This window comes from Hydractinia symbiolongicarpus, chromosome 1, assembly GCF_029227915.1.
Source record: "Hydractinia symbiolongicarpus strain clone_291-10 chromosome 1, HSymV2.1, whole genome shotgun sequence".
Taxonomy (NCBI): Eukaryota; Metazoa; Cnidaria; class Hydrozoa; order Anthoathecata; family Hydractiniidae; genus Hydractinia; species Hydractinia symbiolongicarpus.
This window is the reverse complement of record NC_079875.1, coordinates 9,284,680-9,311,695: the sequence shown is the minus strand read 5'-3', so window position 1 is coordinate 9,311,695 and position 27,016 is coordinate 9,284,680. Positions and strand designations below refer to the sequence as shown.

Here is a 27,016-nt window from a genome sequence, read left to right as displayed (position 1 = left end):
ATCCTGTATGCGCGATTATCGGAGAGGCGGGATTATTTTTTCAATCTATTACACCAAAAAGGAGGGTTTAGAGATGCGGGAAATAGACTGCCAGACCGCTCAAAATCAGGGAAAGGAGCGCCAAGTAAAACGCAATGCTACAAGATTTCTGAACTAAGGATGAAATGCACGTCCCGTTTAAACGGAAGGTTTAAGACTGACGGATGAGTCATAAGTCAAAAAAAAATCTATATTATAATGCCCGTTATACGTCTGTCTGTCTGTCACGCAAAATGGTAGCTTAGCTGCGACGGGCGAACCCGTGAATTTTCCACAGGCTAACAACTAGTGAAACTTTTTGACCTGACAAATTTAATCATCTGTCAGTTCAAAAAGATTAACGTTAACAAGTTTAAATTATGTGAATCTGGTATAAACAGAGCCGAAATTACTACTTGTGGTAACGAGGTTCAAAATGTGCGGTCATAGGCTAACCTTTTTTCGTACTGATTATAGCTAAAGTCGACCTCGTTCCCAGGGCATTTTGCCTTGTTGGTAAAGTTGATAGCCGCAATAACGGCTCAGGGGGCACAAGACCCTGAGGACGAGGTTGGCTAAAAGTGTATTGCCCAGCGATTAAATAAAGATACGAAACAATGCTTCTTCAGCTCACTGACCTATACATTACCTGAACTAACACTAAATAATGAAGAGTTACTAATAATCAACCCTACCTAACATCCGTACTGGTTAATATTTCTCAAAACAATAGAAAAACAACATTGTACGAAAAAACATGTCAGAATGATTTTAAAAGGAATGAAGATTTTTTGGTTCAAATTTCAGGTCAGGTTAGAGTGTGAGAACACTGCTGCACGTGACCTAATTGACACGATTAATGGTATATCATATTTTTACTTTATTATATTTCGTAAATGAAAATGCATTCAATATATAAAACCTACTAGGCTTCTTGCCTTTTTAGGATGATTTTACGGTAGACTGAAAATTGTAGTATACGCTACACATTAAAATTGACACTAAATAACAAGGATCCTCTCCGTGCTAGGTCTTCAAATTAGGCGGCCACCAGTTTTGTTCGGGTAGGTCAGATTACATCTAGTGTAAAACGATGAAACTTTTTCAGACTGCTGAACGAAGCGTTAGAACATGCCAACTGTGAGAAAATTCAGTTTGATCAACCGCACTAGTTGAGAAAATTCATTTTGCTCAACTGCGTTGGTCTTTTCACTTGTAAAATTTCAAATCTACGGAACAGAGGTTTAGGTGAAGCTCCCTCGCTTTTTTATATAAACACATTTTAGTTTTAAAGATTTTTCTCAACAATAAAAATATCTTGGCCATGCGTGTGAGCCAGGTTAACTGGGTCAGGCTGCCTCTATATAAACACCTCTGCTGAGGAGTGCACGAACAGTTGTTTTTTGCAGGGCATTGATTGTAACAGATAACAGTGTAAAAAATGATATTCGCTAACGTAAGGCGTACACTTTTAATTTCTAAGTCACCGCCATTTTTATGAGACATGATACGCTTAGTTTTACAAAGTAAAAATACTAACTGTAGTTTCAGAGCTCTTTAAAATTGATATCAAGACGGCGGTTTTTAAAAGAAATTAAAAAACTATAAAAATTAAAAGATGTATTATTAAACTTTCTTTTATACAGCTACACGGAGGAAAGTTCTGCATTACTACGGGCTATGGCTTCTGGTTTTGTGCGATGGGCAGTTTAAATAAAGAGCAAACTAACATTGAATGGGGATTGGATGAATAGGGCGTTGAATAGTGATTGAATAAATATAAAAGGGCTAGAATTAGATGTTCGAGCATTTCAAGGATGGTGTCATTGAGGAAATCCTAATTATATATAAAATGTATATAATAAAAAGAGCGTATGTATCTATCCACAAAAGTTCATGTCATATGACAAGTGACTGGTTAGCGTTTAAATCGTCCCTTCGCCGCCTTGTTGAGGGGTGACATCAATTACCGTAGGAATAGGTTTGTTTTGAGGTTTGCCCATTTCTATTCCATTGGGGTATCTTTCTTTAAAACGTTTGACCACGTCTGGTTCTATTAAATTCACCCCAGACAGCTGGTTGCCAAGCGTTACCCTGAAATAAAAAACATGGTAAGTTTAAGCATTGTTTTTCGCAACCTCATCCAAGGTTTTTTATAACTTTATAAAATCAATACCCATGATAAAAAGATGCAAAAAAGGTCCTGAACGTTTTGTCATATCGGGGTTAACATTTCCTTGACACACATATTGCACAGTTGCTTTATGTAATTTGTGCACGAATTGAGACGTAAACTCACCAGTTTGGTTGTACGTTATGCATTCTGCCGAACAACTCTAAACAAGTTAGACACTCATATTAGTATATTTAACAATTACACAAAAAAACAAGTTTCGATGCAGCAGTTCTTAAGTTTATTAGAGCAAGGAAAAATTTGATTGTCATACATACACGCCAGCAAATTCACTTTTTGACTTCTACTTTATTCCCAGTGCGCAAAGATGCGAAAAATAAAGGTAACGGATTTTAAATGGTTCTTTTTCTAATAAAAAGTCACATCCACTAAAACATTACGCGTGTAGTCATTTCATTAGTCGATAAAGGCACAATAGAAAATACCAGTGCAAAATTAAATATAACAATTCTACAGATTCCAGAATTGCACTTGTTATGGAACGCTTCCCAAAACGCTTGTTTTAGAACATTTTTCAACCCAAGCTTAAGATAGAACATTCGTCAACCACACCTGTTAACATAGTTTAAAAACAACCTACCAACTTTTCGTTGTCCTGGAGCCAATCTTTCTATTAAACCATAAACTTCATCCGGCTTATGACTAGTATCTCGTACCTATAACAAACGAATATTTCACAAATATTACTGCTACCTGAGCTGAGCATAATATGAAAATCAGAAAATCAGGGACTTCATTCGTGTTGACACACACTTTTTAGTTGTGTGTAGTTATCCAATTTTGCCAAGTACTGAAAGGAGTATCTTCAAAATCATCACCTCATCGGCGTCGTAATTTCCTGGACCAACGCTGCGGTATTATTTATTTATTTATTTAAAAGGATTGATGAATGTACAATTTGAAAGATGTTATTGTTTACATAAGGCATAAAACCAACAGAAGAATACGTGAACACCAGACACAAAAAAGTCAGTCATACCTCCGATACTAAAACATCACAATCTAAGCCTTTGTTGAATAAGGAGGGATCAGGATTACCTTTCACACCAATCTAGATAAACATAGGAATTCACTTTTTATATGTACAATAACTTTAACATTAACCTTACAAAAACAAAATACAACAACAACACCGTCAATGTCAATGTCCACGACAGCAACAACAACATCAACAAACAAACAAACATAAAAAAGATGACAATAACAACAAAACAGACAGACAAACAGACAAACTAAAAAACAAACAAATAAACAAACAAACATCAATAAAAACGACAATGACAACAGCAACAACAAAACGTACAATACAGTGTTCTTTGCCATGATTAATCCAATGACCAGTTCTTCCTGTTCGAATCAATCGTTGTAACTGGTTAGTCTTCACCCAAATCAATTCATCACATCGTTTGTACCTAAAAAACGCACACTTTCTTTCAGAAGCATCAAAACACAACGCATTTGTATTGATTCTAATTATTGCTCATGCTTTTTTCAGCATTTTTAAAAAAATTACAACAACAACACCAATATTCTTAAATTTCGTAAATATTGAATTTTGCGAACAAGGAAGCACTCTATACGCAAATATATATTCATCACATAGCTTCTAAGGTGCTATCCATAGATTGATAGCTCTGAAAAATGTTGCGCCGTGCTAAAACAAATTTTTCTCCACGCATATAAATAAAAATATAAAATAAAAAATTTATTTTTGCGAGTTTGGATACTATTCATTAAATCAACTTCTGAAAAATTCCACTTTTATGAATGTTAAGCAAAAAATATGTTCAGCAAATGTTTTCAAACAAACGATTGAATCGCAAAAACATTTGAAATTCTTGAATACGATCAGTAACTTTCTTGTAGCATAATTACGTTATTTAAAAAAAGCACTTCCCTTGCCATTATTTTCCTTATATTCCGCAAAAAAGACTTTCCAAACGCAAATATTAATATCGCATTTTTTTCGTGAGAGCTTGAAAATAAGTTCCTAATTTGCATTAAAAAACGTTTTACCTTAAGGGAATTAATTTCTCACAACAATGTATTCCCTAAGGTATAGTGCTGTTACAAAATTATACCAAAACTTACCCCCATATTTGCAAACATTCTCGACCAAGTTCAATAGCTCTAAAAAGGGTTATTCTTATAGGTATATATATATTTATATTTGAGTATACCTTTACAGTAACAGAATATTTGCACCACCGTTAACAAATGCAGAAATTAACATACAGTTAGCCAAAGCTACTCCTGGAACTGACAAAACAAAAACAAAAAAAACGTGCACATTATGATGTGGAGAATAATTTAATTAGGTAAAGATGGAATAGATCTATTAGGTGTAAACAAGTATCTGCTACCTGTCACCATGTGGTATGTATATACAAGTTTAACAGAAGTGTATTTGTATGGTAACAATACCTTCCAGTGACCCACAAGAAGATATAACCATGATCTTGAAGTTTACTAATAGGCAACCCTTTCATCTCGTGATCAGACATGGTACCATAAGGAAGCTAGAAGACAAAAAAAAACATTCAAAATTTCGAATGTTTAACAACATCGTTTTCGTACTTTCTGTACTTTAACTAAATTTACGTTGACCGAAAGATAAACTATTTCAGCGAAGGAAAAACCATCCTTACCTCCATGTGTATATCCCAGGGTGGGTCCGCCATGACAACACTAAATTTGCCGAGAACTTCGAAATCCAAGTAACGCACATCACATTTAAGCCACTACGAAGGAGTGCAATAAATTAATAAATCTAAAAGTGTTATCTAATAAAATAACTTACTCAAAATTATTTTCAATGAAAAAGTGAATTTTGCATTTTTATAAAAAAAACACAGAAATAAATAAAAACAAATAAAAACAAGCAGTAATTTTTACAAGATAAGAGTGTTTATTAAGGTACATATTCATTTCCGGGGGCATTGTTATAAATTTTTTTATGTTATATAAATTTAAAATTGAATCTAGTTTAATATTTACGTTTTTAAACAATGACACACCTCATATCGTTAACTGACGTTAGTTTTTTTTCCAGGACAGTTTTATTGCCTAAACGTTATAACCAAGACAGAAACAACAAACACACCTGTGGAGGAGTCATAATAATCTTTTTTGAACTGATCAAGTCTGTATTCTAGAGAAAACAAGCAGATGTACACTTTCTTTAAGAAACAGTACCTCCACTTAAAACAAGACAAAACGCTGACTAAAACCTCGAAAAAAATTCAGTTTTGCAATTTAACTGATTGAGAGGATAAAAACTTTAAAAAATGTAACGCATCATAAAATAAATACACTACAACTTTCTAAACGTTATGACATCAGTGTAGAAATAATTATAGTTGGTTTCAGAGAATTTGAAAAACAGTTTAGTGGATCCGAACAGTTATGTATTTAGAGCAAAACACAGTTCAGTGGATCCAAATAGTTATGTATTTAGAACAAAACACAGATCAGTGGATCCAAATAGTTATGTATTTAGAACAAAAAACAGTGCAGTGAACTCGAATAGTTATGCACTTAGACCAAAAAGCAGTTCAGTGGACTCGAATAGTTATGCACTTAGACCAAAAAGTACTTCAGTAGATACGAATAGTGACGCACTTAGACCCAAAAACAGTTTAGTGGATACGAAAAGTTATGCACTTAGACCTAAAAGCAATTTAGTGGATACGAATAGTTATGTGCTTAGAACAAAAACCAGTTCAGTGGATACGAGTAGTTATGCACTTAGAACAAAAAACAGTTTAGTGGATATGAATAGTTATGCGTTTATAACAAAACACAGTTCAGTGAACTCGAATAGCTATGTATTTAGAACAAAACAGGATATGAGCTATGGATTCTAATAATACAGATAAAAACATACTTTATTTGATTTCGTGTTTTCTGTTTTATTTTCATTTCTGTTTTCCAAACCACGAGTGTCTACCTCATAATGAACATACTAAATAAAAATAAATAAAAATAAAACACAGTTTCAAGTGAAAAGGGGGTAAAAAAGCTATGCGCAACTAATTTGAATATACAGAATAAAAATTACAAAAAGCAGAGAGAAGGAAACAATAAACCTTGCATGTGTCCATATGAAAACACGTGTTAAGAAATGAACAATCTCCAAGGTGTTCTAAATAAAAAACATTTTTAACTTTGTTAAAATGTTCCAGTTTGGTGAATGTAGTGACGTAGTGTTTAGGGTTAAAACTTTAATATTTTTTTATGACTAAAGTCTAGGTAAAATAGCTGAATTACACTTAGAATTATGATCTATATGCAAAACTGCACAGACATTCTGAAAACCACAGTAGAGCGATGGTTTAGAATCTGGAGTACATGTAGAATATGCAGACTCCTTTTTTGTGGACAAAGGAGCTAGCATTAATGCAAAAAGCTTTTTACGGTACATGTGCCACTGCAAATAGAAAGTCAAAGGAGCTAATAAAACTATTTAAAACTAACTGTTCGTTAAACATACTCGATCGATTACTGTATGAAGAAATAGGTTTCTAGTGGAATTAACAACATTATTTTACTAACCGTCAGTATGAGCTTGAATAATTTTGCGAAAATGAAGCTAAAACGCAAAATGAACATCATTAATTTTATTGAGTAACGAAAAATATAACCAGTCTTTTAGAGGCATTCATACAACTAGTAAATTATATACATTAAACTACATATGCATTATATCAACCTCGTCCCCAGGGCATCTTGTATCTTTTCTGACCCCGGGACGGCGATACGAACATGGCCCTGGAGGAGGCCTCGTCACGTGACCCTCCAATACACAGTATTTCTGTGTGTAATATTTAATGAGATTTGTCTCAATGTACCAAAGTTTTAATATAACCTTGCAGAGCTAAGCGAGATCGGCCTTTTACGTCACAGATGCGTGCGGCGAGTTTGTTTTGATTCCTCTCATCGCAACACACAAACTTCTCGCATATTGCCCTTGATTGTTTTGTGTAAATGTATAAATATACAATAATGTTATTTAGGCTGCTGTTTACTTGAAGAAATTCAAGCAATTTAGTTATGTGTATTTCACTGAATTGGTTGACTAGCAAGCACTGGGTTGCAAAACTTGTAGCTAGGGGAAACTTGGAAATTAGTAAATGATTTGCCCATCTGAACATAGCACTTCGTTGGTTCTCTAAGGTGCAGATATGGCTACATAATTTTCAAATGTTCGTATCATTCTAGGTGCCCGACTGAAAGTAGCTAGGCAGAAATTTAACCTCATATTAACATTTACATTTTTTATTCATTTTGGCTGAACTTTAGAATTCTCATTTACCGTGAGTTCATATCTGTGTCTGCATTACTGCTTTTATATGATGACAAAGATTTTGCTGTATTTAAACAATACTTAGCTGAAACTGAATTCAACTATGGTGGACTCACTGCTTGCAGTTATATTGGGTGAAAAAGGCTTCAGAAGAGTATTTACTTTAGAAGTATTTTTTTCTTTTACATTTGTGGCCTTAACATTTCCAAAAAGCCACCCATTACTGATAAATTCTGCTTTTTCTTTTCTTAATGACATGTTTTAAAACGCCTTGCAGCTTTTTTATTTTTTACTCAGCAAGCTCACATTTATTTTGTATATACACTTAATTTGCATCTAATTTATACAAAAACAAGGTTTTTTTCTGTTTAAAACATAAATAATTCAAAAATTTTATCAAAAGCATTATGCTGGTTTGAAAATCGAGAACGACAAGTCTGCGTGTGATCTGTTTTCTCGATTTAATGTATCACTGCCTTAATAGTTTAGAAAGAATTGATATACGACTTTACGAACAGCAAAGTATTGCTACCTTGAGAAAAAAATGTTTCGGGAATAATTTTTTGAGGAAATTATTTTGGGGATTTTGGACCAAAATTAGTTTCATAAATTCGCACTTTTTAGAGCTCATCAAAATTCTGCTGCTGTTCAAAAATCGATTTTTATTGATATATACATCTATTTATTGTTATCATTCTGCTTGGAAAATATTTAAAATGCCAAACTAGCTAACCGTGAAGATTAATTCAGTATTCTCATAAGAGCATCCTATCACAAAAAGATGTCAGCAAAGAGACATTCCTTGCAACTAAATTTTTTGTTTACTAGCATAATTTTAGGTTGAATCTTATCTGACATTTCTGAGGTTAGAATAGCTTTTAAAATTTTCTGAATCTGTATCTTGGTCAAAATTGATATGCTGTCAAAACGGCTTATCGGCGTCTTTGAAAAGGGCTAAATTCTGAAACTCAGAATGTATGATGATAATAGAACTATTTTTTGGCTCAATTTCATCAAACCAATCTAAAACCATATCATACCAAATCTCAAGTCAATATTTTAATTTTTACTGAAGTTATGGGACGCTTATGGGACTTTTAGATCTCCCTTTGCATAGACTTAAATCTCTAATAAAGCATACATTGTTGTCTAATTATGTTTAATTTATATATACCTAAAATTACTATTGTTCACAATCACTTTCACACCACTTTTTTCTTGGGATTTGCAATTGCAATATTTTTCACATTTTTTTCGCTTGTCTGTCTTGTTTTGTAGTGTTGTCTGTGTAAGTTGTGTGTTTTGTATTGTCCACGGTGGCTGTCATACTTCGAGCTCTGCTAACTTTGGCAGTTTCCGGGGTTTACTAGGGCAAAAAAATTTTTAATTAATAATGTATATTTATCTCCTAGTAAACTGAAATATATGTTTATTTCATTCATTCATTCATTTATAAACTATATACTCGGTTTAGACTTTTTTTGTGATTTTTTATGTTCACTTCTTTGTAATTTGTATTAAAACTCTTGAGATAATATATCACAGTGGTGAGCTGTTAAATATCTACCACCATCTTCAATACATCCTGGATTTAACCATATGCCTAATTGAGCGCTCAATAAAATTTGATTGAGTTCGATTTTCTGAAATTTCTTCATAGCGTGTTAAAAAAGGCCTAGCAAGAATCAGTTTAAGAAAATCTTCCTACCTTTTTCTCTTCCTCAAAATGGCTTTTTAAATTTTTCATGCCTGGTGTAATTTTATATTTTATCAGATAGGTTTAAAGGTACTCCTTAACAAGTTTCAAGTCAATAACTTTATTTTTTTACTGAAGCTTTTGCAATTTGAATTTTCTTGAATTAGGCCGGATAAATGTGCATTCAATGATAAAATGGCTCCGACGGTTAACCTATTGGCTTTTTATATCTTTTATAGTAACCAAAGCATATAAGGTAATAAAACATGCCCACTAATAACAACCTGATATAATTTAAAACGCAATGTATATATATTTTGTAAAAAAAAACATTTTCGATACTTTGTGCAAAATTATTTTGTCTATAAAGGACATGGGCGGCAATTTTATGCAACGTCAGTCTTTGCAAAAAGCTGCAAATCAAACCTGGCCACTTGGAAACAAATTGAGTTTCTTTCTTTTGTTCTTACCTTGATAGTGTGTTAGGTATAGTGTGCTAGCTAACAACTTTTCTAGCTTTATTAAACATTCCCAGCTATTGAAATATTGTCATGTAAGCAGTATTACTTTATGATGTCTTATTTTATACTCTCATTGCTTAGTAATGCTTTTTATTAAATTTTTCACTTTAAAAAAAACTTGATACTGCTGATACACCTCCGCCATTTTAAAACGAACAGCTTCCTCCTGTTGGTCACAGACTCGCCGCCTCGCCAAAATGTTTTGTATGACGCAATAATTATTTGACACATCCGCGCCAATCAGGTTTCATATCGGACCAGCCTCCTCCAGGGCCATGTTCGTATCGCCGTCCCGGGGTCAGAAAAGATACAAGATGCCCTGGGGACGAGGTTGGCATTATATCTCTTACATAGGAAATTTTTTTTACATCTCGTATAATAATACGGAGAGTGTGTCCGTCTGTCTGTGACAGGCAAAGTTGATGTGGTCATTTTCCCTTGATGTTGCCGAAATTTCCTTTGAAGTCACCGAAAAAATTATGTCCATTTTGCTGGCGGGTTTACTTTGTTTACATCACGTGATCAAAATGGAGCAACTTGATTTGCTGAAATAAATTTAACGGCTTTCTTTACAAAAATGGTGTCCCTTGACACCGAAAAAAAACAACAACAGAAGAACGGTCCCTCTGTCTTGAAAAAAGTAATTCAGAAAAAGAAGAGTCCAAGAAGTGAAGTAAGAAGTGGTAGTTAGAGCTAGAAGTAAAGTAGTAAAGTTAGAATTAGAAAATAAAAGTTGGAGTTTGAAGTGGATTTAAAATCAATAATAGTAAGAACTTTGATGTATTCACTGGAACAAGCAGACTCGCATTTTCCAAGAAAAGCCTCAAATTCTTGAAGTTTTATATTTTACCGCTTTTTTTAAAAAAAACCTAGCCACCATATTTGTTTATGTTTTTGTTGCATAATTAATGTATCCCCTGGCGCGTAACTAATGTGTTTGTCCTAAAATTCAAAATGCTGCATAAAGCTGTTAGCTAACTAACAAACGGAAAACTTTGGTTTGTTGAACTTACTGCTTATTGTAATGTTATTATTTTTACATTACTATTGTTTCTCTTTATGTGTGTTTTACTAAGCATAAATAGCTAGCTTTAGTTATAGCTAAGTGTTCCCAGTTTAGATATATTTAACTGGGGGTCTTAGCTACTGTTAGCTAGCTAATTTAGCCTCTCCAAGTCCTGCTCTCTTATCCCATGGCTAGCTCTAACCTATGAATTATGTTGTTATTCCTTTTTTTTAATATGTATAGCTAGCTAACTTAGTTTACCTATCTTAAACTTCTCTTCTTTTATGAGCAAAATCTTTCAAAGACTTAAACTTTGGACAGGATAGTAGGATGTATTTTTCTAAGAGTATAATTATTTTCACATTTCCTGTAAACTTTACAAGGGGGCCCAAGCAATTTTTTTCAGAATTTAAAGCATGTGTGTTAAGTTATTTCTTATTGTTTTGTTTCTGACATCCTGTTAAACTTTTGTCAACCTACATGTAAAATTCCAGGTTATTTTTACAGGGGGTTGTAGACATTTGATTGGCAATTTTACGTGGGGTTATGACTTTATTTTAATTTATGAGAGGATGGTATGGTTGTTTGTGTTTTTGTTTATGTTGCAAACTGCTGCTTTTTAAAATTTTGTGTAAACTTTTGTGGGAAAAAGACCACATGCAATATACTGAAAGAACAAATTCACGTTTTTGTTAACGTTTTTGTTAAGAATTTTAAAATTGTAATAATAACTGTGTTTGGTGATAATGAAAACTTTTTTGTTTTTAATATTATATGAAATGCCTGATTTTTCTATGATTTGATGTGTTTCATAACCTTTTTGTGGAAGATTTATGGGCAATGGCAATATAGGACATGCAAAAAATAGACTGATTTTTGTTGATTTGGATGTGCTCCTTAAAAACAAATCTATTTTACATTTTGTATAAACTTTTGTGAGGACAGACCGTATATACACTCTGTTTTCCAAAAACAATATCTTTGTTGATTCAAATTTACTCCTTATTCATTTTTGACATTCACGTTTAAAATATTTGGTAAAGGTCACTACAGATCATCGTACTCAGGAAAAAATTTTTGTATTCTTAACCTGTTCATTTTTACAATTTGTGTATATTTTTTGGGAACAGGATAGTATGTAATCGAAGAAATGATTTTCCAGATACAAATTTTATGTTTTTTGACACTTTGATTGAATTATTAAAGGTTTTTCACAAAGTAGAGGTGTGTTATTTCTGACTTTATTATTTGTTGGTGTTGTACATGATTCTATACATTATTTTGATTATTATTTCAAGCTCTATACATAATGATCTTTGTTGATTCAAGTTTATTCTTTGCTCATTGATTTTTTGACATTTAGGTTTAAAATTGCTGGTAAAGGGCAGTATGTTTTAACTTTTTTGAGGGAGTACAACACCGAAAAAACTTGTGTTTTTTTCTATATTTTGTATAAATTCTTACCGGGCAGGACAACATACCGAAATGACTGATCCCTCTCTATTTATAAATTTGATGCATTCCAAATCGCAGTTTTTTGAAATTTTGAGTAATATTTAATGAGTACAAGATACAAATACTGATTTTTGTTGAATCAGAAGTATTTCCTAGAACCATTCTTTTTTTACACTTTTGTGGAGAAAAAGTGTATGCAATATCATCAGAATAACTGATTTTGTTGCAAACTGTTTTTCTTTTTCACATTTTGGATTGAAATATTGTTATAAAGGGCATATATCAATAGACATATATATACCAAAATAATTAAATTCTGCAAACTTTGATTTTGTCGTTCACCTCTCATCTTTTATATTTTGATTAAACTTTTGAGGAAAATCATAGGAATTATTTAGAATATATATGTATTTTGTGTTGGAAATTTAGTGCAAAAATTGACGTAAAATGAACTGTTAAATTGATTGTTGTTGTTTTAACATGAATTATGACTCAAACTTTGTTTTTGCATTTCTAATTTGACTAATTAGCCTAAAAATTTGCCAATTGGTTTTACACTCTGTTCTTTTTTATATATATTTTATGTGAACATAGAAGTACACAAGTAAAGTTAGAAGCCACAAGAAGTTAATTCGAAAGTGAAGAGTGGAGCTAGAAGTAGTAAAGAAAAGTTAGAAGTAGAAAATGAAAGCTTGGGTTTAAAGTAGATTTGGATTCACAAATAGTAAGAACTTTTTAGATATTTTTAAACGTTATGTTTTTATGTCGCTAGAGTTTAGTGTCAGGCAGACTCGCATTTGCCAGGAAAAAGTCACTTAAGAGCTTCAAATTCTTTATATTTTACCGCGTTTTTTTTCTCACAATTTTTGCATAATTAATGTTATCAAACAAATGTGCTAGCGAAACTTTTGGTTTGTTGAACTTACTGCAAATGTCATAATTTTTATATTGCTATTGTTTCTCTTTATATGTGTTTTACTAAGCATAAATAGCTAGCTGGCGTCTTCCCAGTTTAACTATATTTAACTGGGTATCTGTCTTATCTAATGTTACCTTCAAGCTCCATATCTAAACCTAGCTAGCTAACTGATGATTAATGTTGTTATTCCTCTTTTAGCTATTTATATCCACCTTAGTAGTCAAACTTAGGGATCTTATTTGAGCTCGAATTATGATGTAACAAGCCACAAAATCTTTTAAAGACTTATTGAACTTTTAGGGTAGTGTGAGGAAAAATTTTACTTTAAGAGGAATGATTTTGTAAAACTAAAGTGTGTGCGTTAATTGGAGTAAGTTTTATTGTTTTGTTGTTGACATCCTGTTAAACTTCTGTAAGCTCGCATGTAAATTACAAGGTTATATATTTTTACAAGGGTAGTGGTTGATATTTTTACAAAGTTTGTTGACATTTTTTGGGAAATTTACCTGGGTTTTTTACATTTGTGGTTAAAATTTCTCAGCAGAGAATAGTATGGTTGCCGATTATATTGTTTGTGTTGCAAACTGCTGTTTTTTAAATGTTGTGTAAACGTGAATTTAGACGATAATAATACGCTAGGTGTGTCTGTCTGTGTGTCTGTGACAGGCAAAGTGGATGTCTTCATTTTCCTTTGATGTTTCCGAAAAATGCGTGTCTAATATGTTAAATTTTCTGACGTTACGACGCGACGAAAATAACACTACTTTTACGTCAATATCCTATATTAAATTAATGAAGCCATTACAGTGCACCTAAAACTTTGAGGCCAAATAACTTGGAAACGAGGTGGTGACGTCAATGATTTTTCACCGCGTGGGTAACTAGGGACCAACTAGGACCAATTTGGGTAATTTTCCCAGACCTGGGTCCCCGAATCCGTTTCGGAATGGACGGGTTGATGACGTCATCGAAAAACCTTCAAATCCTAATATCTCTGCAACCGTTTGTCAAAAATACGCGATCCTATACATTTTCTTGATAAGCGTTTCAAGACCTATACAATGAAGGCGGCAGGTATACAAATTTCTAAAAAAAAAATTTGGGGGGTTTGACTGGCCATTGCTGACATCAGCAAAATGTTAAAACCCTTATGTCTCATTAACTGCTTATCAAAAAGATATGATCATATACATTTTCTTGGTCAGCGTTTTAACATCTGCATAGTACAGGCAACGAATAAACTAAATTTCGCCAAATATTTTTGTAATTGCACTCCTGACGTCGGCAAAAAATCTAAAACAACCTACTTTTCCATTGTCCTTCTGCCTAAGTGGATTTTTCCACGGGCCTTATCGACTAGTCTCTTATAATAATACGCTAAGTGTGTCTGTCTGTCACTTTTGCAAACACAATATTTTTTACCACCCGAATGCGCGAGTTTTTCGAGTTTTTTTGTTTTGACGTCAAAGGAAAGTATATTAAGATTAGTGAAGCCATTGCATTGCACTTTTAAATTTAAGGCTAAATAACTTGGAAACGGGTGGAAATAACTGACGTCATCTCCTGCGTAGGTAACTAGGGACCACTTTTGACCAATTTGGGTAAGTTTCCCAAACCTGGGTCCCTGAATCCGTTTCGGGAATGGACGGGTTGATGACGTCATCAAAAAACCTTCAAACCCTAATATCTCTGCAACCGTTTGTCAAAAATACACGATCCTATACATTTTCTTGATCAGCGTTTCAAGATCTATACGATAAAGGCAACAGGCATACACATTTCTGAAAAAAAAGTTTTGTGTTCTGACATGTCTCTGCTGACGTCATCAAAATTTAAATGACGGTTATTTTTCTCTGTTATCCTGCCTAAGTGGATTTTTCCACGGGCCTTATCTGTAACAGGCAAAGTTGATATCGTCATTTTCCTTTGATGTTGCCGAAAAAAATCTTTGATGTTGCCGAAAAAAATATGTCTTCTTTGTCGTGAAAAGCCGCGAGTTTTGTGTGGTTTGTTAAATGAAGTTCTAGCACAAAGTAACGGAAATACACCTATTTAACATTACGCGCGCCATTATTATTCCGCGCTAGGGAAGGGAACTGGGTTCTAAGAAGGGGTGCCTGATAAAATCTTCCTTGTGTTCTTCTTAGTTAAACTTGATGAAAACGAAGTATAAACAACACGCTTACATTTATCTATCTGCACAAAATCTTTTATTTCAAGAATTATTTATCATGCCAAGTGTAAACTGTGCTGTTATTGGCTGTTTTAATAGCACTAAGAAGCTGCGAAAATGGAAGAAGGAACGATGTGAAATTCACGAAGTTAACCATGAAGAATGTTCATGTCAGCGACCGTTTAGTTTGTATTGCTTTCCAAGCGTCCTTAGAAATAACGAACAGAGACAGCGTTGGATAAAAGCTATGAGAAGAATTAACCCAGATAAAAGTGATTGGGTACCAAAACAAAGTGACAGGGTATGCTCTGTTCATTTTGTTGATGGAACACCTTCCCAAAAGTATCCAGACCCAACACTAGAATTGGGGTACGACACTCCTGTTACTAAAAAACCTAGGAGGGAACTATTTCGACATTCTCTGGAAAAGTCATCTCTTGATTCAGAAGATGTTCCCAGCAATGAAGCCCAAGAAGAGGAACCTTGTTGCTCAAATATTTCTGACGCATCAGGATTTTTTTCACCGACAATACCAGACCACTCTTACACTATTTCTTCACCGCCTACATGTGAATCATGCAAAGACAAGAGCGAAATGATCAAATCTTTGGTCAGTAAAGTGAACTCCTTAACTGTACAAGTAAAGAAGTATAGAGGCAAAGCCTTTGAAATTGTTAAAAATACAACAATGACTTGGAGAATCATTAAAAGTGATTCCAAAATGAATTATTACACTGGTCTATCTTCTATCATGTTATTTAACACTCTGTTATTGTTATTAAAGCCTTACTTACAGCAAGTGAATTATTGGAGGGGGTCAAAACGAGCATGTTTAAGTACTAAAATAAAGCGTCAAACTAAACATGTGAAAAAGTTAACACAGCGTGATGAGTTTTTGTTAGTTTTGATGAAACTTCGTTTGGGCTTACTGACAGAGGACCTTGCAGATCGTTTTGGAATATCACCATCAACATGTTCCACAGTATTTGTAACTTGGATTAGAATTATAAGTAGAGTTTTGGGTGATGCACTTATTGTCTGGCTGCCAAGAGAAGCCATTCGTGATAACTTGCCTAAAACATTTGCCAAAGCAGGTTATTCCAAATGTCGGGTTATAATTGATTGTGCTGAGGTGTTCATTGACAGACCAAAATCCTTAACAAATCAAGCATCTACTTGGTCAGACTATAAACATCACAATACTTTAAAATTTCTTGTTGGTATAAGCCCTTCTGGATATATAACTTTTTTATCTGATTGTTATGGTGGGCGCGCGTCTGATAAATTTATTACAAATGACTCTGGATTTTACGATTTGTTAGAAAGGGATGATGAAGTTATGGCAGATCGTGGATTTCAAATCAGAGAAGAATTAATGTTACGTTTTTGCAAATTAGTTGTTCCACCAGGTGCACGTGTAAAAAGTCAGATGACAAGTGCTGAATGTAAAAAAACTAAAGATGTAGCAAATTTAAGGATTCATGTTGAGCGAGCAATTAACAGAATTAAGTTTTACCGCATACTCAAGGGAGTGTTGCCTGTTACAATGTTACAACATGCAGATCATATAGTTAAATGCTGTGCTGCATTATGTAACCTAAAGCTTGTATTAATTAAAAAGAAACCAGAAAAAACTACTTGAACACTTTTGTAAATTTTCTTTTTTCACATTTTTTGCTTGTTTTGTGAATATTTTTACCAAAAAAAGTTGTCTGAGTTATTCTGTTTTTTTAATTATTGTTATCTACTCGTATCTCCCTTTGTTTACATGCGCACTCATTCTAATATTTCGGGCTCGCCTACCTACTTGAAATAGTTAAAGTTAATGGCCGTGTCGGAAAATCGAGGCCACACAAAAATTTATCAGAATACCTCATGGAACGTTTAAAGAAATATAAAAAAATACTGTATGTACTTAATGCCTAAATGAGAGGTAGCCTATGCCAAATACTTTTCTTAAGGGAATATTTTGATTAGAAGACACATGGTCATTTTAACGCAGAAACATCAGGCTACAGATGGCATTTAAAAAAATTGGTTGAAATGTATTTGTAAAGCACGTTCAAATCAAAGAAAGATAAATATGCTCTTCAAACTTTTATTTCTAAACAGACAAATATATACAAAAATAATTTTTGATAGCTTATGCATAAAATAAATCATCCTGAAAATATGGATTTTAAATAAAATGTGTCGTAATATTCTATAAAAGTTTTTCTCATAGAATTCCACACTTCAGGCTCAAAGTTTATAATGTCGTGCACCATCCCATGAGGTGTCCAAACTACAAAATGACATTGGGAAAAGCCAGTTACTCCCATTTGCATAACACATTGTGTGTAATATTTGTGGTTTTTGTTCAATACTGTTTTTTCTTCCATGTGCGTCAAGTAGGGTAGTTTTACGTTTAAATCCTTCGGCGTCGTGTAATTAATCGAAAAAGGACATTTTACTTCTAAACATGCTGGCAGACAACAATCACATGTTATTATTCTGTCTGGACTTGCACCAATGTAAGGTGTGTTTTTATCTAAATACAAGCCACACTCTAAAACCTTCACATTTTTATGCCCTTGTAAGAAGTTGTCTTTAAATGCATTAACAGCATTTATTTCCATTGTTGGACCATATTTTAGTGCTGGTATATTAGGGCTAATAAATGACATGCCTGAAACTTTCTGGTTTAATGCCCAGATATAAACGGATCCTCCACCTCCTGATTTAACTTTTTTCATTTTTGTTAAAACTTCATGGCCTTTTGAGGCAGAGATTACATGCTTTCTAAAATTATACCAACCAGTATTCTCACTTTGTCCTTGGGTTAATTTTTCAATATGAATAACTTTCTCGGGTGTTACATATGCCACTAGATTGCATTCAAATTCAGTTTTTGTTTTTGACATTGCAAGTATGTCACTTATACTGTATATGTCTGATGGTTGAGTTACATCAGAAATACTTAAACACTCTCTAACAAAGTCAATTTCTGGTTTTGGTACAGCAGTAAATAAAATACTTTCAGGAATAATTTCTTTTAATTCGTCTGCTATTTCGTTAAGAGAAAGTAATTTCTCGCCACAATGTTGAAGAGGATCAAAGTTCTTTTTAGGTGTCGATACTAAAGGGCGCTTTCTCTTTCCTCTGTCTGAAAAGTTATCTCTGCTAAAATTCAAGTCTTTAATTTTAGTTGGAGCTACTTGCTTTCTGTTAGGAAGCCACTCGTTAGCGGTGCTTGTACAAGCTGTATTTGTAAGTCCAATTCTGACAGCAGCTTCAATGCGATATAAAGCAGCCGCAACATGATTACATGTCTGGCTCATTCCAGCCATGCATGTACAATGGCACGACATTATCTTACCACTTTTTTCCAGAATTAACCATAGTTTATGGAAAGGATCGTTAATCGCTTGCGACTTTCTGCATGTACCTTTAAAAATGCAAAAATTACTTCCCGATAAATCATGATAGGCGAGAGGTTGAAGCCATCCAGATTTATAATAGCTATATGCCTTTGAGTTTTTGTAGTCATTTAAATCTGAACTACCTAGTTCTGATGGATAAAACATAAGGTAGCTAAAAATGTCAGGATACAACACCATGGGCCAAAACTTTATTCCTTCTTGCTCATCCATCCAACCGTGAGGTATTTTAAAAGGATCTGGAAGTGTTCTATCGTTTATTTTCAGCTTCTTCTGATACTCCTCTTTTAAATTACTCTCTACTTCTTGAGCAGTTTTCACAGGCTGGACGAAGTTCTCAGCTGCTGAAAACACTCGAGCAATTAGTTCTTCCTTTCTTCCACTTATCCTTAAATTTCTAACTCTCAAGTAGTTCTTCAACTCTTCGACAGACATTTTTGATATTAAATCGTAATCCATGTTTGTTTTAAATGTTTTAAAAAGTTGGTAAATAATTTGATAGCTATAGCGCGATGTTTATACTTCGTTTTCTCAAGTGTACTGAATCTTAGCGGCACCCCCAAATGGTACCGAGACTCCCGGCCGGGATTACGTAATCGCATAATGTTAAATAGGTGTATTGTGTTTGCAAAAAAGATGGCTGTCCTTTTTAAGCATTTGTCTTCTCTTGCCTTCAAAATAAATCTTTACAAAAGCATTTAAAAAGGGGCATGGTATATAAATGAAGTATAGAAAGGTTTCTGTAAGGTTTGTTTATGTTTTTTAAAGTTTTGATGATATTATTGATGCGAGACATGTTTGTTAGCTAGCATCAACCACACCAACAACAACTAGCTAGGTAGCTAGGAATTTATAAATATGTAGCCATGTTCTTTATACCTAGCTAAGTCTCCAGTTTATATTTAAGTGACCAGCTATTAGCTGCTGTAGCTACCTTATGTTAGCTTCAGTTTTATGTTGCTTTTTACATGTAAGCTAATCTTAGTGGTCTTTGCTAAGAATGTGACTGTAACTTATTTTAATTGACATTTTAAGCTTAAATTAACAAGCCACAACAACTTTTAAAAAAGTATTACATAATATTTAAGAAGAGTTTAAGGACTGTTTTTAAGCAAATAATGTATTCTTCACAATTTGTGTATGCAAATAATGTATTTTTCACATTTTGTGTAACTAAACTTATATACATCGGTTACATGCAATATGACGAAACGATTTTTATTTAACATGTAGTAATTCTGGTACCTTAAGTGTAGTGATTTTTGTTGTTCTAGATGTTCTGACTAAAATGTTTTTGTTTATGGCATTTTGTCTCAATTAAGAAAAGTTTAAACTTTTTTGAGGGAGTACAACACCGAAAAAACTTGCGTTTTTTTATATTTTGTATAAATTCTTACCGGGCAGGACTCTGTACAACATACCGAAATGACTGATCCCTCTCTATTTATAAATTTGATGCGTTCCAAATCACAGTTTTTTGAAATTTTGGGTAATATTTAATGAGTACAAGATGCAAATACTGATTTTTGTTGAATCAGAAGTATTTCCTACAACCATTCTTTTTTCACACTTTTGTGGAGAAAAAGTGTATGCAATATCATCAGAATAACTGATTTTGTTGCAAACTGTTTTTCTTTTTCACATTTGGGATTGAAATATTGTTATAAAGGGCATATATCAATAGACATATATATACCAAAATAATTAAATTCTGCAAACTTTGATTTTGTCGTTCACCTCTCATCTTTTATATTTTGATTAAACTTTTGAGGAAAACCATAGGAATTATTTAGAATTTGTATTTTGTGTTGCAAATTTAGTGCAAAAATTTAACTGTTGTGAGGGAGGACCATATGCAATTATATATACTAAAAATAATAATTTGATATTCTACAAGTTGTATTTTTGTATGCACTTAAATGACTGCTTTTTCTGAGTTGAATTTGATGGGTTTCATATCAATTTTGTGGAAGATTTTATGGCTGAAGACAATATAGAACATGCCAATTGAACTGATTTTTGTTCATATTTTGATTTGCTCCTCATAAACCTTTGTGTTCTACATTTATTGTAAACTTTTGTGAGGAAGGACCATATATATATACAATGTTTTCAACATAATGATTTTTGTTGATTTGAAATTTACTCCTTGCTTATTGCTTTTTCGACATTTCAGGTTAAAATGTTTGGTAAAGTCAGTACGGATCATTAGACAAAAAATTGTTTTGTTAACCGGTTAATTTTTACATTTTGTGCATATTTTTGCGGGAGAGGATGGTATGCAACCGAATAAATGATTTTTCAAAGTTTAACTTTTTGTTTTTAGGTGTTTTGTGTTTGTTTAAGTTTGGCTTTTTGATATTGTTCAGGTTGTATTGTTGTATAAGCATTTAGGGAAAAGACAATGTTTAAAATGGGTAAAGAACTTATTTCATAGATCTGTGCTTACTGTTGCAAGCCTTTCTTTTCGACACTTCAGATTAAAATATTGAAGGTTTTCAACATAATCACATAATAAGATGTATACATATTTGAGATATGTGTTATTTCTGACATTATTATTATTGTTGTCGTAACTGTCTGGGTTGTGACTGTCAATGTTGTAACTTTCTACTAACTAGATTTTACACCTTGCACGCCGTTGTTTTTCATATTTTGTCTGAAGTTTTGTTGGGAGGATTTCATGCGATTTGACATTTGATATTTTGTGTTAGATTTTAAGAACTTTTTTGTTAAATTATGACTTATATACTTTCTTTTTATGCATTTTCAGATTATTTTTTTTAGTAAAAGGCATATTCAATATACTGAAATATTTGCTGATGTCATCAAAATTCAAATGACAGAACTTTTCAATTGTTTTTCTGCCTAAGTGGATTTTTCCACGGGCCTAATCGACTAGTAACTAATATTGTTAACCTGCTCAACATGGTACTGATTTTTTTTTTCAAATTCAACTTCAAATCATTAAATAAAATTTAAAAAGAAACTTCTTGCTCTGAACATAAAGATACCAGATTAAATTCACTGTAACTATTAAAATAAAAATTAAATTATTTCCCAGAATTCTTACAAAAACATTTATTAAGGAACTATCCAAAAAAAATTTACAATTTCAGAACATTTCAATAAGTTCCAGTCACCAGACCTAGCACAGAAATGAGGCTTTTTGATGCATGTAGCACAAAAAGACACTCCCTCAAACACCTAGCACAGAAACGAGACTTCTTTACATACCTAGCACAGAAATAAGGCTTCCATACACACCTAGCACAGAAATGAGGCTTTTTTATGTATCTAACACAGAAACAAAGCTTCGTTATGAATCCTACCTTTTTACATTTTCCTTTATTTGTGTTACTTCGGTGACATTCTTCCCTGGTACCGAATGGACAAAATTCACGAACCATAGCACCTCCCTCCGATTTAAACTTTTCTACTAGCGACTGTTCCTAAATAGTTTAGCAAAAACAACTTGAAACGCCAGTATAAAAAATTCCTGAACCTTCTGTAATATCAGAGAGAGCGAAAAAACTGGAAAAATTTTTTCACTATTTAAAATGATGACTATTCCCAACTTTTCCATGGCGTAAGGCAATTCCCTCAAACATCTTCCATTACTTTTGGTCGATTTCATCAACCTAATTTTATAATCAAGTTTGAATACTTTACGACTATCCTAGACTTTACAGAAACGCTCCTGACTGAAACAGGTTTTTCCTGAATTTACTATAAAACATATATTTTTTAGGTTTGCAAAACCCCTTGACCAGCTGATACGTGCACACATATTCTTTTGTAAAATAATAGGGAAAAATAACTTACAAATGGCAAATGATAATAAATACTTAGTGATATCAAATACCTTTGCTGTTGGTTGATTCAGCAGGTTTAAAATTTCACTACCAAGCTTCTTATTCTAAAACAAAATGCACCCTGATAACAATTTTTTTCTTTGTTATTTTTCTGGAAAAAAATGTCACTAGCTTATTTGACTTATTGATAGAAGGTTGAGCCATGTAAAAACACACCAACGATGATGATACATACATAATAAGACTCCACAAAGACCGTATTAATTAAACGTTTTTGGGGACCCTTTACATAGAACCAAAATGAGACTTAGCCATAATTATATTTTAATGTGCTCTCTAGCCAAAGGTGGATTTCCTCCAAGAATGCAACAAAATGGATCCGGCAAGATCGGGGAATGAATGTTGACATTATTTCAACTTTTCTTGTAGAACGAAAAACATTAAAAACAAAACGAATCGGGCAAAATAGCCGAACAAAGTACTTGCTCTATTCCAAGAATGTACAAGTCCATTTTCAGGGCATGGTGACCACAAAAAATTCAAATTCAGGACATTTCGGAACAAATTCTTTCAAGACTATAGAGATTCAAGGATGTTTCTTAGACAGGATGATACTGCTAAATTTTCAGAAAATTGCAGGACTTGAGAAAAAAAACTTGGTTTTTAGTTACTTTTCAGACATTTAAAAGGTTTGAAAGTCGATTTTTCTTGTTAAATTTTCATCTATAATTTTTATAGTTTAGCTCAACTTGACTACCCTCCATGACAATTACATGACATCTTAAAACTTTTGTCAAAATTCCATGGATTTTCACGACTTTGCAGGACAAATTAATATTCCAGAAATTTCAAGGACCATGGTCACCATACAGGAACAAAAGATGTAAAAAAAAGATGCCCAAATATTTCCTTAAACTGTCATTGTTGGCAAAATAATTACAACTATAAACACAAATGAGAATTAAATAAAAGTAACCTCTGTTTCTTTTGATGTAGGCATTGATAGCAGCGCCTACAATGAACAAAACAAGTAGCAAGCCATTAAAATTATGACGAAAGAGCTTAAAATAACAAATAAATTAGGTCCACTAAAGATCAAAATAGAACACAAACATTAATATGAATATATCAATATTAAAGGGGCATACAGCCAGCTCATCTGTGTCTTCTGTGACTGGATCAACTTTTTTATCTTTTGATTTGTCTGCACTTAAAAGATTGCTAAAGAAAAAAAAGATTCACAAAGTTCTTATCACTTAAATCATGATCTAAGTGTTTCTCTTGTCGCTGATATACATATTGGCGCTAGAAGATTTGAAGTTCTTGTTTAGGAAAAAAATATGGCAGCTTGTTTACCAGAAATCATTCCTCATCTTATGGTAATAATTAAGCAGAAAATTTATATAATTAAGCAGAAAGAATCAGTTTTGATTGTGATAGCTGGTTGTAAGAGTTGACACAAAAATTTTAAAAAAAATTAGCATGACTTTTTAATGTTAACACAAACATTCTAATACTTTCCCAGGCTAGAAATTGAATGGTAATTCTTGCAATTACAGCAGTATTCAAGACAAGGAAGAAAGAGAAAAAAAACAATCCACAATTTTTTTACAATTTCTGAAATTTTCGACTTGTGGCCACCCTGTAATGATTTGGTTCATATTTAAATACAAAACCACAGCACTAGAACTAAACAGTTCTCACAAGTTTGCGCTCCAAAATAATATCATGACAAGAAAATCAATTTTTAATTCAAAAAAATATTACATTAACTTCTCTACCCAACAAACTTACAAAATATTCACTTACCTTGTTTCTCCCGACTTTGTAGAGGTTGAGGTTTTTACTAAATACAAAATGGATTATATAGCATTGATATAAATAATTTCTAAGTCTCAAGATAAACAACGAATTACCTTTGTTTTCATGCACAGCTTTCAGCTAGTAGGTAAGAAAGTAATAAATGAAAATACAATTGCATTTCTTAATGTCGTACATGCACATATCCACATAAGAAAAGTTCTAGTGTAATGCATTATTGAACAAACTACAAAATCGACCGAATTCTAGCACTGCTAGAATTGCTTATTTCTCTTTTATTTTACACCCAAGTTTGGCTTACACTTGCCAAATTTTTTTAGTAAAACCTTGGAAAAAAGTATTGGATTTTTAGAGGCAAATTTTATCTAAGATGCAACAGAATCTTTCTTATACATTTCAATTTCAGTGAAAAGTGGTATTGAATTAATGGAATGAAAAACCTTTGCAGTAAAAAACAAAACAAAAAACAAGATTTATTGAAACAGTTTAGGTCAGATATTAACACACTGAAAAACATTGACCATTTTTTTGAAAACTCATATAATAGAGAAAAATCATAAAATAATAAAAATCTATTTAAAAAAAATCGTTAAACACACAGCCAGTGTTTTTACTTTAAGGGAGTAAAAAAATCACAGAAATGGTACAATGGTACTGCTTGTAAAGGTTTCAGGTTTCAGGTTTAAGACCTTAAAGCCCATTTAAAGCCATCAACTGACGGCGAATGGGCATTCAAGTATTTTAGAAGAATCCTATAATGCTCTATCTCTTCCCACAATGTAACATTGTTACAGTCGGAGGGTAAAATGAGTATCCTAAGTGAAAAGCTTTGCATGAAGTACTTACTTACCCCACTAAGAAAGAACCATTCAGAACCAATAAGTCATTTTGTTAAGACAGATAAGAAAATTTACCTTTGAAAATTCGCAATCCATAACAGTCACTAAATTGTCACTTCGTTTCAAACTAAGTAAGAAAATTACAAACGTACAAAATTTAGAAAAAAGAGGGAATTGAGAACAGATTTTAGCAAGACCTCTGCCCGGTATTTTTTAGGATAACAAAACAGAAACAACTGCTATATTTTCAGCTAAAGAGTTTTTAATTGCTGTTGCAATGGTGCCACACTATCAAGTATAGATCCAAACGTAAGATCTGTGGTCTAACACACCTTAAAAGGTTTTGAGCTTCCAGTTTATCCAATACAGCAATGATAGTAGTACTCTCAGCAGATTTATTTTCATGCTAAACAACAACAAAAACTACAATATTCAAAGCAGAACGCATGTAATATATTTGAATATCAACAGCCACAGTCATCTTTTTAAATTGCTTAAACATCTCCTTAAGTAATTACATTAATTTCATAAAATATTTGAGTTTTATACAAAATGAAGAACAGAAATTTCAAAACAAATATTTTTATGAAAGTGACCTCCTTGACATAAAACTTAACTTTCCGTTAATCTGCCTGAAGTTGATTTTTCTGTTTAGATATAGTATACAAAGGAGGTATGTGTCCAAAAAAATACAGCTATTTGTAGCTAACCTGATGCTGTGTCAAGAAAGTCAATACGATAGTTGAGCTATGAAATCATTGCTGATAACTCTAAACCTTTCCAAGCAAAAAAAGGAAATTGGTCAAATTCCTTTAGTAACACTGTCCCACTGCCCCAGAAAAATTGTTAGGACTTGATATCTGATACGTTGGTCGCTAAAACAGAGTTGAATAATTACCTCTTGTATATGTGCTATCAAATCTTCCACGGAAATTGGTAGTCTTAGATGTTTATCACTCAATATGAATGGTAGTAACTTCTCAACCTCATCTTGAGCAATACTTTTCTTCTGAATTAATTCTGTCTTTACTTCTACAACTTTCTTCTTTTCTTCAACTAGACAACAATTTGAAAAACACTGAAGTGCTGTGCGACATATTACAACCTTATTGTTAGCAACATGGTGCTATGCAAGTCAGAGTTATATTGATTAATTTTATATCAAGTAAAGTGCCCTAAGCTTGTGAGATATGATTGATAACAACATATTGTTTTACACTACCAGCACAGCTAGTTAAAAAACATACCATTGTCTGTCGATTTAACTTCTGGCGCTGATGATGGATCAAGTAAACCCTGTCGTTCTTTTCTACGCTTTGCTAGTCGTTCTTTTAAGTTAATGTGCTTCCTTTTATGGTCTTGTAATTTCGCCCAAGTATCAGATTCTGACATTTTTAAAACAGCAAAGACAACGCTTAAACAATTCTTTATGGACTTTTAAAAATCTAAAGATGCAAGTGAGATTAATACAAAGCTTAAAAACGTTTCAGAGAAAGAAGTTGAAAGTTGTTGTAAAGTGGAGATGCAAAATTCTTTATAATGAAAGTTTTTAGTTGAATGTTATGCACCAATAATGCAGATGTTTTTCTTTTAGCGCAAGACTTTCCAAAATGCAATTAAATCCATAAATACTAAAATTTGAATTAGCAATTGGTTCCAATTTTTCTTCGAATTTTGTTTGATGGTAAACAAGCTTTCTTTTCACATTTAATTTAAAGCAACATCCTTTTACACCTATGTTAACAGGTAAATGGCAATTAAATTCAGAATCCTGCAACACAAAAGAAAGAGCTGCTCAAGTAATCAACTTTATGCTAGAATATATTTAGTTTAGA

The 27,016-nt window shown here is 32.7% G+C and overlaps 1 protein-coding gene across 1 annotated transcript; it reads right to left on the bottom strand.

Annotated features, from left to right (window-relative positions):
* Positions 1-1,272: 1,272 nt before the first annotated feature.
* LOC130636669 (N6-adenosine-methyltransferase catalytic subunit-like) lies at positions 1,273-26,879 on the bottom strand. Its single transcript, XM_057446469.1, has 22 exons — positions 26,429-26,879; positions 26,080-26,237; positions 25,514-25,587; positions 25,257-25,308; positions 24,438-24,462; positions 24,331-24,367; positions 23,670-23,742; positions 23,498-23,533; positions 22,572-22,625; positions 22,039-22,158; positions 6,767-6,803; positions 6,301-6,356; positions 6,099-6,176; positions 5,316-5,363; positions 4,861-4,953; positions 4,637-4,731; positions 4,304-4,342; positions 3,516-3,624; positions 3,192-3,263; positions 2,793-2,868; positions 2,318-2,354; positions 1,273-2,112 (listed from the first exon to the last, which is right to left on the bottom strand). Exons 1-22 carry the CDS (start codon positions 26,571-26,573, stop codon positions 1,944-1,946), a joined length of 1,683 nt encoding a protein of 560 aa, XP_057302452.1. The 5' UTR covers positions 26,574-26,879; the 3' UTR covers positions 1,273-1,943.
* Positions 26,880-27,016: the final 137 nt, after the last annotated feature.

Bases quoted from the DNA above. Each gene is read 5' to 3' on its own strand.
- LOC130636669 (XM_057446469.1), bottom strand. From the start codon at position 26,573: ATGTCAGAATCTGATACTTGGGCGAAATTACAAGACCATAAAAGGAAG. The intron at 24,368-24,437 runs GTAATTCGTTGT...TTTTGTATTTAG, and splicing joins AGCTGTGCATGAAAACAAAG to TAAAAACCTCAACCTCTACA. The intron at 2,113-2,317 runs GTGAGTTTACGT...TTTTTATTTCAG, and splicing joins CATAACGTACAACCAAACTG to GGTAACGCTTGGCAACCAGC.